Source organism: Mus pahari, chromosome 1 (genome assembly GCF_900095145.1).
Source record: "Mus pahari chromosome 1, PAHARI_EIJ_v1.1, whole genome shotgun sequence".
NCBI lineage: Eukaryota > Metazoa > Chordata > Mammalia > Rodentia > Muridae > Mus > Mus pahari.
Window position 1 is genome coordinate 118442422 of NC_034590.1, and position 12995 is coordinate 118455416.

At 54.5% G+C, this 12995-nt stretch overlaps 1 protein-coding gene across 2 annotated transcripts in view; it reads left to right on the forward strand.

Moving 5' to 3' along the window:
* The window catches only part of Macrod1 (mono-ADP ribosylhydrolase 1), a 141371-nt gene that overhangs the window by 122797 nt on the left and 5579 nt on the right, over positions 1 to 12995 (forward strand). For both annotated transcript variants that reach the window (XM_021208585.2, XM_029534753.1), the window contains exon 4: positions 6218 to 6247. In XM_021208585.2, coding sequence (XP_021064244.1) covers positions 6218 to 6247 — 30 coding nt within the window. The remainder of the gene's footprint in view (positions 1 to 6217; positions 6248 to 12995) is intronic.

Here is a 12995-nt window from a genome sequence, read left to right on the forward strand (position 1 = left end):
GGAGTGTGTGGGGATGCTGGGGAGTGGGGATGCTGGGGAGTGGGGATGCTGGGGAGTGGGGATGCTGGGGAGTGGGGATGCTGGGGAGTGGGGATGCTGGGGAATGGGGATGCTGAGGAGTGTGTGTGGATGTTGAGGAGTGGGGATGCTGGGGAGTGGGGATGCTGGGGAATGGGGATGCTGGGGAGTGTGGGTGCTGGGGAGTGTGGGTGCTGGGGAGTGGGGATGCTGGGGAGTGTGGGGAATAATGTGTTGGTAGGGCCTTGCTTGGGCCCATTCTATATCCTGAGAAGAAAGGAGGGGTGCTCCTTACTTATGAAGTTCAAGGGGCTCCCTATTGAGAGGTTTTGAGCTTTTTTTTTTTTTTTTTTTTTTCTTGACTGTGTTAGGGATAGGACCTGGGACTCTCTTGCATAGGGAGCTAGGCTCTATCTCTGAGATGTACTCCCAGATCTGGGACCATTTTAATTGGGAAGCTGAGGTAAAAAGGGAACTGGTTCAATTTACACTGTGAGGAGATTATTCCCAGAGCTCAGGGCATCTCTGGAAAATGGTGGCAGTGTCTCCCCAGAGAGGTGAGCAGTGCATATACCCTGTCCAGCAAGCTCACTGCTGCCATGTAGGCTCTGTGCCTTAGTCTCCCCACCCCTCCTCCATTAAAAAACATTTTAAGTGCATCATGTGACTTTTTTCAGAAATATATTAATATTACATTTACAACATTTCCTAAAGCTAGATATGGTGGCTCTTGGCCTGTATTCCCAGCACCCAGGATCCTGAGGCAGGAGGATCAAGAATTCAAGGTCATTCTCCCTCAGCTACATATGAATTCAAGGCTAGCCTGGGCTACATGAGCACCCCTAGAGAGACAGACAAACAGACAGACAGACAGACAGGCAGAGACACAAATGAGATGTTCCTAGTAAAAAGTAAAGTAAGGCAGGGTACCTACCGCCTTTGTCCCTGGGCTTCCTCTGATCTTTAGTGGCACTTGCCAAACTTTGAGGGGGCAGGGGAGGACTGGCCCTCTCCCTCTCACTGGGTAGTGGCCACTTGCCAGTACCTAACTAGGCCAAGTGCCTGGCCACAAACTTGGGAGTCCCTACCCTGTCATCCTCAGGGATGGCAGAGTAGAGCCAGGGCCTGAGAAGGTGAAAGAGAGGTAGCAGATCACATGAGCTGGGGGCGAGCACAGGAGAACGGGTAGGGGGGTTGGGAGAACCTGGGGAACCTGTGGGAGGCATCGAGCGAGGCACCCCCAAACCTCAGTTTTCAGTGACATGAGAGGGGCAGTTCAAGGTCACAGGACTCAAAGCCTGTGGTTAGGTTCAGCAGAGTGAAACCATAGGAGTCCATGGTGAGGGAGTCTTATCTGCAGTGTCCATGACAAGCGGCAGAGGACCAGGCTTGTCTTAAAATCAAATGTGTGTGCGCTGGCCTGGAACCTGCACCCCAGGATCTAGAACTTTCACCAGGCCACCAGAGCTGAGATCTGCTGCGGCCCCTTGTTTAAAAACTGGGTGCTTAGACTGAGCTTCATGGCGCACACCTTCAATCTCAGTACTCAGGATGGAGATGCAGGAGGATCCAAGACAGCCAGCAGAAGGAGTACAGAGAGAGACCCTGTTTCAAAAATAACAAATAAAAAAGCTGAAGGAGGAGGAGGAGGAGGAGGAGGAGCAGCAGCAGCAGCAGCAGCAGCAGCAGCAACCCCCCCCCCCCCCCCCCGCCACCACTGAGATGTTCCAGTTACAGAGCACTGGCTGTTCTTTCAGAGACCCGAGTTCAATTCCCAGCACGCACAAAGGTGGCTCACAACTGCCTGCTGAGGGACTTCAACAACTCTCCTGGCATCCTCAGGCACACAGACACACACACACACACACACACACACACACACGATACACACAGACACACTAACACATGAATAGTAAGTAAATCCTTTAAAAATAAGATAAAAGCTGGGTACTGCAGCCTGTGCCTGTATTCCCAGCTGCCGGGAGTCTGAAGAAGGAGAATTGCCTAAGCCCAGGAGTTCTGGCAGAACAGTGAGACCCTGTTTAAGATAAACAGACATCTAGGAGTGTCATTTAATGCTCCCTTAATGTGCACAAAGTCCTGAGTTCCATGTCTAGCAGGGAATAAACGAAGCATCAGGGTTCATGCCTGTAATCCCAGAACTCCAGAGACAGAAACAAGAGGATTCAAAGTTCAAGGTCATCCTTGGCTATATATAGTAAGTTTGGGGCCAGCCTAGGCTGTGTGAGACACTCTTTTGTTTTGTTTTTTGTTTGTTTGTTTGTTTTTTTAAGAAGATGAGCAGAAACCAAAAGCCTCCTTTTATGGGCAAGTTGGCTGATCACAGATCCTCTTCTCGGACCAAGAAGGTACCGGGCTTCATCTACCCTTGTAACACCTGGCCTTTCCCAGGTCCATGCCTCTCTCAGACCCTGCCCGGGTGGACAGCAGCCATTCATCCCACTCGCCTCTCCCCAGGAGCAAGACCACACAGAGGGAGCGAGCAAGCGGGATTTTGAGTGTCAGGCGGGCGAGGTTGGCGTCCTCTCTGACTGGGGTCTGCTGCGCCCAGCCCAGGTCTCGGTCCCCTCCTCTCCTGCCCCAGCAAGGCTTCCTGCCAACCCATTTGGCACTGTGCCCTCTCTGAGCAGGAGCCAGCTTGTTTGCAGCCGGTGTTAATTAAGAGAGAGGTGGTGGGGGGAGGTGGGAAGGGCCGCGGAGGGCAGCTTCCGACAGCCGCCAGCGCTGCCCCAGGGGCTCAGAGGGCTGGAGTCAGGCCTGGGCCCACCTAAGATGCCTCATCTCCCACTGTCGGTTCCCACGAGCTCCTGCGGGAGTGCGCCCTTCGCGCCTGCTGGGCGTGGAGCAATCGAGGCTGAGGTAATAGAGGCTCCAGAGTGCTCCTCCTCGCTTTGAGGAAGTAGGCGTGGCCAGGAGGTGTAGCCATGTAACCGCCCCTCTTGGTGACCTGCCTTCCAGTTCAGAGACCCAGATTTAGTCTTTATTTATTTGGAGCCAAGGTCTCCTGTAGCCCAGGTTGGTTTAGAACTCCTTCCATAATAGAAGATGACCTTGAACTTCTGATCCTCCTACCTCCACTCCCAGAGTGATAAAATGACAGGCATCAGCTACTATGTCTGGTATACACATGGAAATCTGTATATCAGGTATATACATGGTTGGAAATCCAACCCAGGGCTTCCTGCGCACAAGTCCTTGAAGTATACCCAGCTCCTGCTCCCTACCCTACCCCACCCTATACCTGTGCGCTCTCTCTCTCTCTCTCTCTCTCTCTCTCTCTCTCTCTCTGCCTCCACTTGGCCCCTCTGAGCTTCAGTTTCCTTCTCCATTAAATGGGACCAGGAGGCCCTCCCTGGTGACTTGGCTCTGATGATTCTGATGATAAACGGGGTCCTTTAAGAAGAATGCCCCCCCCCCAAAAGTAGTAACAAAGACTTTAGCCGGGCTTGGTGGTGCACTCCTTTAATCCCAGCAGAGGCAGAGGCAGAGGCAGAGGCAGGCGGATTTCTGAGTTTGAGGCCAGCCTGGTCTACAGAGTGAGTTGCAGGTTAGCCAGGGCTACACAGAGAAACCCTGTCTCAAAAAAAACCAAAAAAAAGCCGGGCCTGGTGGCGCAGGCCTTTAATCCCAGCACTCGGGAGGCAGAGGCAGGCAGATTTCTGAGTTCGAGGCCAGCCTGGTCTACAAAGTGAGTTCCAGGATAGCCAGAGCTATTCAGAGAAACCCTGTCTCAAAAAAAACCAAAAAAAAGCCGGGCCTGGTGGCGCAGGCCTTTAATCCCAGCACTCGGGAGGCAGAGGCAGGCGGATTTCTGAGTTCGAGGCCAGCCTGGTCTACCAAGTGAGTTCCAGGACAGCCAGAGCTATTACAGAGAAACCCTGTCTCAAAAAACCAAAAAAAAAAAAAAAAGAAGAAGAAAAGAAGAATGGCAGACTATCTTGCTAAGTATCTACTCCTTCCATAGGATCATGTCCTGGAGAGTTTCTGGGAAACTGAGAACTGAGAATGGGACCTCAGTACCCTGCCCCTTCCAGGGTCCTTGGTGGCTGACCTCTTACCCGGTAATGTCTCCCAGCTAACTTGCCTACAGCTAGCTCCTTCTTCATTCCCATGGCCCCTACTTGGTTCTAGGAGCTCCCGGCCGCTCCTCACCTCTCCATCTTAATTAGCTGCTTGTATTAATCTCGAAAGTAACGTGGCAACTTGCAGCCCTGGGTTTTCAGGCTGTGGAATTAATTATTCCCCAAGCGAGGAGCTGTCAGGTCTGGGAGACCAGCCACTGCGAGCCACCCGACACCACTTAACAGAATCCATAGCTTCTGCAAAAAAGGCCCTGGGCCACCACCATCTGGCCCCTAACCCTGAAGCAGAAAGCCCAGGAAGGTGGGGCAAGAGTCAACCCTGGGAGGTGCTGAAGGCCCAGCCTGGGAGCCAGGCCCCTGGCCCTCTAACCTGGGCAGCAACCAGGTCTGGGGGACCTGTGGCCTCCCCTAGCTTCTGGTCTGGTTGGCACTGGGATTTCTTAGGGATGTAGACCTTGTGGCCAGAAGGGGACTCCAGGCTGAGCAGGAGCAATGATCAGCACAGCTGATCATCTCCCTTACCTCTCTGTCAGCCACAGGGCCACATGGTAAGGCAGGAGGGGCAGCCAGCTGGGCAGAGAAGGACGGAGATGGCTAACTGGGGAAAGTGGCAGCCACGATGGCTGTCAGGCCCACTCTGCCTGAGGGGGTCCCCTCCAGACCAGGCAGAAAGTAGGGCACCTTCCTAGAGCAAGGCCAGAACTGACTCCTTTTGCACCACCTTCACCCCAACCCTGTGAGCTGGGGTGTTCTTCCCAGTTTACATTGGAAACAGAGGCCTGGGGCCAGGCTGCCCTGCTCACTGGATGCTGGCTGGCACTCAGACTTCTGACATGGCCCACAGCTTGGCTTTCCTCCACCACATACTCCAGACTCTATGACCTCCTGCTTCCTCCCTAGCTGCACACACGCTGCCTTCTTCTCTTTGGTTATTTAGTCAGGGTCTCTACTTAGTCCCCACTGTCCTGGAACTCACTAAATAGACCAGCCTGGCCTCAAATTCAGAGAGCCTCTGCCTCCTCTGCCTCTGCCTCTGCCTCTGCCTCTGCCTCTGCCTCTGCCTCTGCCTCTGCCTCTGCCTCTGCCTCTGCCTCTGCCTCTGNGCCTCTGCCTCTGCCTCTGCCTCTGCCTCTGCCTCTGCCTCTGCCTCTGCCTCTGCCTCTGCCTCTGCCTCTGCCTCTGCCTCTGCCTCTGCCTCCTGAGAGCTGGGATTAAGAGTGTGTGCCACCGTGCCCCATGTGCAGTTCCTTCTTGGTGGCTTCCAACTGCGTTACTAGGCAGCCTGTGGGCCGTGAGGGTCAGGACCATGCTGCCCTGGCCTCCCTATGCCTATGCTGAAGGCTGGACACTTCTGGGTCTCAGGAAACGCTGTAAAGGAGAGCAGGCAGAATACAGGCTGGCAGTAAACACCCATAATTCCAACACTTGGAAGTGGAGGCAGGACTACTACAAAACCATACTCGGCTACATAGCGAATTGAAGCCAGTCTAGAATTCAGGAAACTCTGTCTTTAAAAAAATAAAGGGGGTGAGGCTGGGCAGTGGTGACACGAGCCTTTAATCCCAGCGAAGGCAGGCGGATCTCTGAGTTCAAGGCCAGCATGGTCTACAAAGAGTTTCAGGACAGCCAGGGCTACACAGAGAAACCCTATATTAGAAAAAAAGCAGGGTGGGGGGAGCAGAGGGGATCAAGATGGTTCAGTGAGCAAAGGCATCTGCCACTAAGCCTGACAATGTGAATTCCAACCACGGAATCCACTCTGTGGAAGGAGAGAACCATGTCCTGCCAGTTGTCCTCTGACCTGCACATACATGCTGTAGCCCTGTGTACCGCTACTCTGGGTGGTCAGTGGTGGCCTTCCTTGTGCCCACCTCCTGATCCCCTATAAGCCCAGCCCCCCCCCCCCCCGTTACAAGCTCCCCAACCCCCATCATTGGCTCTTGCACAAAGGGCTGGATATCCTATACCCAGAGTCTCAGAACCCAGACTCTGGGCTCCAGCTGCCTGACTGTCCCTCTACCCCATGTAGCCCGCCTTTGACCTCTCCACTTACTGCACTGCACTTACCTGACTTTGTCTCTCTCTCTGTCTTGCAGCCAACAGCTCCCTGCTTGGAGGTGGAGGGGGTGAGTATGCAGACCTTCCTGAGTCTCCTGTAAGGGTGAAGTGGGGGCGGGGCATGGGTCTCCTGTTTCCTCCTTCAGGTCCCTACTTTTTCAGTCAGGCCCCTCTGGTGTGCCCATTGATAAAGCTAGAGGCCTGGCTCCTTTGCAGGGTAACACCCCCACCCCCACCCCCACCTGAACTCAAGCCTCCCTCCCAGCTTGTACCTGAACACGCTGGAGCTGGGGGCTGGGGGTGGTAGACAAAGCTTCACTCTGCTGGGCCTTTGAAAGCGCCTTGCTAATTGTCCTCAGCTTCTCCGCGGTCTCTGCGCCTTATCCATCTCTGCACTCAAAAACCCCAGGGATCTGCCAGGTAGTATCTCAGGCCAGCACAGGGCAAGCGCTACAGCTCCAGGTAGGGGAACGGGTGAGCGACAAGGGGACAAAGGCCAGTGCAGCAGGTGCAGCCCCGTGGCCCCACATCTGCCTCAACCAGCCCCCCACCACCCACTCAGCCCCTCCGTCCCCAGCTGCCGGGCAGCCACTGTCTGCGCAGCGGCAGGATGATTGGTGAGCCACGGGGCAGGGGTTAATGCGCCGCGGGATAAATCCCGGGGGCCGTGTTTACGGCAGCGGTGGCGGGGCCCAGGCCAGGTTTTAAAAGGGGGAAAAATAAAAGGGGCAGCGAAGGTCAGGAATAAATAAGCACGCACTAAGAGCTGTCGGTGACCAGCCAGGATGCAGGGGGCTGTTTGTGGCTGAAGATGCCTTCCCTCCCTCCCCACTCTCCTCTAGCTGTCCCCGTGGAGGTCACTGCTCCCCAGGATGGGGGTTTGGTGCCCATGGATAGGCCCTTGGGGGCCTCTTTGCAAGCCTGCCCTTTAAGAGGAACAGGTCCCTCCGTGGTTGGTGACACCACCCTCCAACCACAGTAACCGTCCCGCACCCATTCATTCCTTACTCCGTGCTCTTCTGTGGGCACAGGGCTGTGATCTGGACTCTGACAGACCAGCCACGACAGGGTAGTGGGAGGTCCCAGGTACATCAGGGCTCAACCGAAGGACCTGCTCAGCATGAACACCAGGGACATTTCAGGAAGGAAGGTGGGACCTGGACTGGTGAGGAGAGGTGGGAAGAGTGTCCTGAGTGGAGGGGACAGAAAAAGTCCCCAAGATGAAGGGAGCAAGGTATTGAGGAGCCTCAGCTGGTCAGAGGCCTCAGATCCCAGTCAGGAGACCAGAAGAGCAGCAGGAACATGAGAAACCTTGGGAGGAGTTTAGCATTTCCTCTAGGGAAGGCAGAGATGAAGGAAGCATGTGGGCTTTCCAGCTTGCCATTGTTGACCCGCTCAAACCCCTCATGTCCTTCAGAATCACATCTAAGGCCCTCACTGTGGCACAGAAGGCCTAGCCACCTCTCAGACTCCCCTCTGCACCCCAGCTTTCCCTATGATCACACCTGATTCCCTGCACCAGGTTAGATGCACTTGCCGCAGGGCCTGTGTACTGTGGGTGGCAGGAGAGGCACACTCTTGCCTTAGAGGACCCTGCACTGGCTGTTCCTTCCATCCTAGCGCGTGTGGGGGGTGGGGAGTGTGCTCCCCCCCCCCAGGATATCATCCCCTCCTACAAGCCTTTACTTGAACTCGGGTTTCCCAGTGGGACCCACACTGTGTACTGGCTGATGCTGCAGCCATCACCCTGGCTCTCACTCCACTGTAGTTGTTTTCTGAGACCCACCCCACTTCTTCCATGTGACAATCCCTCATCACTACCTTCACTGCCTTCTGTCTGTCCCTCAGAAGGAATCACCCGGACATGGGCCTAGACAGACTCTCCCATGAAGGGAGGGACTCGCCCCTGCCATGGGGGGCTCTGGCTCCCTTTTCAGCTTTAGGGGTGCATGGAGGATGGCTGAGGAGGTGGGTGGAGCAGTGACCCTGGAGGAAGTCGACTTTAAGTCCGGCCTTTCATCTAAATGCAGCTAAGATTTATGGAGCCTCTGCGGCTAGGGCTAGGATACAGCCCTGCTAATAAAATTGAGCAGGTGGAGGTGCAGGACAGGGCCGTGGAGGGAGGAGGCAGAACCTGGCAGGCCTGGCATCTGAAGTTGAAATGCAACCTGCCAGCTACCCGGACACACCCCTTCACGTATGACACATCTGTCACACCATCACCAACCCTGACCCCAGGAAGACCCTGGGACCGCTCAAGGGGGCCTGAAGTTCTTCCTGTAAGAGCTCAGGTCTCTACCTGCCCTTATCTGTCCTCCACTCAGGATGGTCCTGGAGAAACCTTGTCCTGTCAGCCACAGGCCAGCAGACATGCTACCAAGCTCTTGTCCCTAGCTCTGGGCCCTGGGACTGTACAGTGCTCTACCTCCAGGATGTCTTTCCTGAGAAGGTCAGGACCTAGGACACTGAGCTCTGGAGCCCCTCATGGTGACCTCTGCTCAGCTAGCACAAGTGGAGCAGACTCTATGCTCTCTGTGTGTGCCCAGGCCCAAGGGGCAGACAGTGGCTCGGTGGGTACTCAGAACTTTGCTCTGCACTCAAGTGACCCAATTTAGAAGTAGGCTTCTCAAGCAAAGGATGCTGGGACTTGGGCCTTGAAGATTGAATAGGAGCTGAGCAGGCTAGCAGGATGCAGAGATACCAGGGGCGGTGACCTGATGGCCTAAGGAAGTCCTAGTCTCCTGGTGGAGCTGGTGACTACCTGGGCCACTCTTTTCCCATGCCTCTGCCCTATCTCCCGTGGAAAGCCAGTTATTGGCTCAATAAAAAGATGTCTGAAACACTCTCCTATTGTATGGTAAGGAGGGAGGCGGGTCCTAAATCAGGATAGGGATCGACAAGGCCCAAGCGCCTCAACTGTTTATTAGCACTGAGATGTTTACTTGGCGATGAGGAGCCGGCTTTCTCGGGGAGATTTGTGCGTTCTTTTTCAATTACCCCTCGTCTTTCTCTGCCACTTTTGCACTAAAGGGATAATAAATGTATCGGAGCGTTTCAATTATTCATCTAAATCATGACTGCGCCTGCCATGGCCAAGTCTTAGTGACAGATTAATTCAGGGCTGCCGCCTCTGCCGTCATGGCTACCATCTCTGCCCCAGCCAACCAGCGCCCCAAAGGGCCAACACCAGGAGCCAGCGGTTGGGGTCAGACAGGTCCTTGGCAGGAGGGCAAGGCAGGCTGGGAAGGAGGAAGGAGCTCTTGTCCTCACCCTCTACCCCTGCTTGGGCCTTACAAGTTACCAGCACCCCATGAAGCTACAGGAACCGGGGATGTACCTACCTGTCCACACATCAGCTCCTGGGCCACCCTGCACTGCCTCACCCCTACAGCCGTATCCCAGTATATCACAGGCTGGGAGAGGCCAGGATGGTGGTGCATCCTGTCCAGCCGTCCCCTGGCACCCCTGGCACGGGGCCTTTGTACCTGCTGCTCCTCCTCCCTCCTGCCCAGAGTCCTACCTGACAATAGTCTCTCCTGCTGGCCACACCCCAAAATCTAGGGATGGAGAGCCTAGCACATGTCAGCTCTATCTTGAACCATCTTCAGTATTCTGTCGCCCTTGACAACTATTCAAGATCTGTCTGCCCCCACACGCACCATCAGGACCACTGACGGCGCAGGCACAGGTGGACAGCACGTGTTGGGAGCACACTTGTCCACTGTCGCTGTGCTCAGTCACAGCCTGATCCTTGTGTTCACATACGATATATGAGAGTACACTGTAGCACACTTCAGTGGCTCGCCAGCCCTCTCAGTGGCTCCTTTCCCGTGTGTTCTATCTGCCTGGATCTCCGTCCCTTCGTCCCTTCCTAACTGCTCTTGCTCCATTTGGCTCACCATCCTTTCCTACCGCCCTTCCCTCTGCTTTCTCTTCCCCTCTCTTTCCTTTGTTCCCTTGAGGATTAGCAAGGCCTTTGAGTGTGGGACCCCAGCCTGGCCTTCCTGTCAATTCTTTGCAAGCCTCTAGCTGCCATCACTGCTGCTAATCTGCGATTGCTTCAGTGGCCTCTGGGAAAGCTGGCACTGCTGCCCTGATGAATGGTGGCCTGACTCAGTGGAGAACTTAACCTGCATAGCCTGTGGGCGGCGGTTGGTCAGTGCTCTGGCAGCCAGGGTGTGTGAGGTTGCCTCACCCCTCTTTGGCCACCTGTGGGACTCACAAGCAGCAGGTAGCCTGAGAGCTCCCAGGAGCCAGGAAGCTTGCTGGACTCAGTGTTGAGCCTGGACCCGGCTGCAGGATCAGGGGTACAGACAGAGAGGGACCCTCAAAAATGGCTCCGTGCAGGGGGCTGGAGAGATGACTCGGTGGTTAAGAGGTCCTGTATTCAATTACCAGCAACCACATGGTAGCTCACAACCATCTGTAATTGAGTCCAGTGCTCTCTTCTGGTGTGTCTGAAGACAGTGAGAGTATACTCACATATATATATTTTTAAAAATCTTAAAAAAAAAAAAAAAAAAAAAAGCTGGGCGCCTTTAATCCCAGCACTCGGGAGGCAGAGGCAGGCGGATTTCCGAGTTCGAGGCCAGCCTGGTCTACAGAGTGAGTTCCAGGACAGCCAGGGCTATACAGAGAAACCCTGTCTTGAAAAACAAACAAACAAACAAAAACCCAAAACAACAACAAAAAAGCTAGATGTAAGCTGAGGGTGTTCTTCACTTGGCTAGGCGCATGCGCTAGGGTGATTCCTAGGTGCCTTATCCACAGTCCCTGCCCCTAGGACTGTAGTCGTGTATGCCTGCCCCCGGATTTACAAGCTGGGACTCTCTTTTGTCCTTCCCAGTATGTTCTATTACCCAGGGCTCCACTACAGTGTCCCATGCTAGCAGGTTATTTTGGACCACTGAATGGATGTATTCACAAACCTCCCCACCTTCTGTCCCATTCCATCTTCTCATGTCAGCCCTGCTGCCTCTTCCCTGGTAGTGTGACACGCAGGACTGGCCTGAGGCTTCCGCATTACGTGTTCGCTACAGGGTGCAGTGATTAGCTTCCCAGGGCCAGAGAGTCCCGACTTACTGTCAGAGTTGAAGTTTTCATATTATGAATTGGCGTGAGCCATGAAAGGTTTCATGAGCCGAGTATGATAGGTCTTTCCTTACCCAGGCAGAGGCCCTGGGTCACCAGCTTCCCCTTCCTGACCATCACTGGGAGAACAGTGCCCTGGGTAGCTCCTCCCCCTGAGTGACACTAGAGTCTATCTGCAGCTTCATTTTTCAGATGAGGAAACGGAGGTGCCCTACCCTACCTAGCAACTGGCCTTCCATGAGTAAGGGGTGTGAGGATTAGTCTTCCTTCAACACCTCTGCTCCCTGCCTCATGGCTACTGCACTCATGCCCTGCCCCCAGTAGGCAGGATGCCACCAGGCCCTGCACACAGCTGCCGAGGATCTTTAATAACGCGAGTGCTTGTGCATGATGAATGAGGCCCGTGGTTGTGTACATAATGAAGCCCTAATGTTTTCAAATCCCCATTTAAGGAGCTGATCTCACCCCGTAATGAATGTCAGATCACATCACAGCGATGTCGTCCATCCATCTTCTCCCCAGGGCACCCACCCTCCTAGGCACCTCCAGGATGCAGCCTCGGAGGGTGGGCTCTGTGTCCTTCCCTGGGCCCAGTACAGGCCTTGCCTGGAGCAGACACTGGAGGAGGGCTGACCAAGAAATGAAGAACCAGAGGTTGGCTGTTTGGGTTCTAACCAGGCAACATCAGTGTCTCTGTTCACAAGTTCTATCCAGAAAGAGGAAGAGAGTGTGGGGCAAGCCAGGCGAGAAAGGCTCCAGCAGCCGGTGGATCATCTTAGCCCTCTTGGAGGGTGAGAATCCAAAGGTCAGCAGCTCAGGGATCTGCCTTAGCGCCTTACTCCAGTGGACTCGGCTGTCCAGCCAAGCTGTCCTTCTGAGAAGGAGATGGACAAGGACCAGTGCACAGGGTCTGGCTGGCAGTTGTATGCTGCACCAAGGTGTGGCTATTGTGAGCTGTCCTCAGGTTAGAACCCAAGCAGGACTGAATGTCCAGATGGGGAGAGGTCCCTATACCTTCTTAGACAGAGGGTCCCTGCCTCCCCCCACACACACACACCGCCTGTCTTTCTAGAACAGTTCTGCAGTGCCCAGGCCTCTGCCCTTGGCTGAACCTGGACTACCTAGCTGTGAGTATTGACAGCATGATAGACAAAGGAGCAGCCTCTTCCCAAATGCCCACACCAAGCAACAAGGGCTTGCTGAGAGCTGAGGAACTGGAGGTACAGAGGCTATACCCGGGAGACAAGGTGGGAGAGCCCAGAAAGGGGAACTTGGCTTGGCAAGCTCCTTGCCTGTGTCCCCAAGGTCAGGTGGGCTATCACTCTACAAACTGGATCCCTATTCCAGGCTCCTCCTTGCTTTCCTCCTTATGGGGAGTCGCAGGAAGCCAGGATGGGCGGGGCAGAGGTGGGAACTACCCAGAATCCTCTCTTGCTCTCATGGCTGTGCCTCTCTGAACCTTTGCCTCCACTTCTTGCAAGACAGGGCCTAGCAGTAGAGACCTTGGCTTCCTTCCAGCTGTGAGGTCCCAGAAAGTTGTTGACTCCTCTGGCTTTTGGTTACCCACCTGCTAGGTACCTCCTGGCCTAAATCAATGTTCCTTACATATCTTTGGATACCTAAGCCCTGAGATTCAGAGAGATTGAATAACTAGCCCAAAGTTACCAGTAATCTTTTTTGTTTGTTTGTTTGTTTGTTTTTGTTTTTCGAGACAGGGTTTCTCTG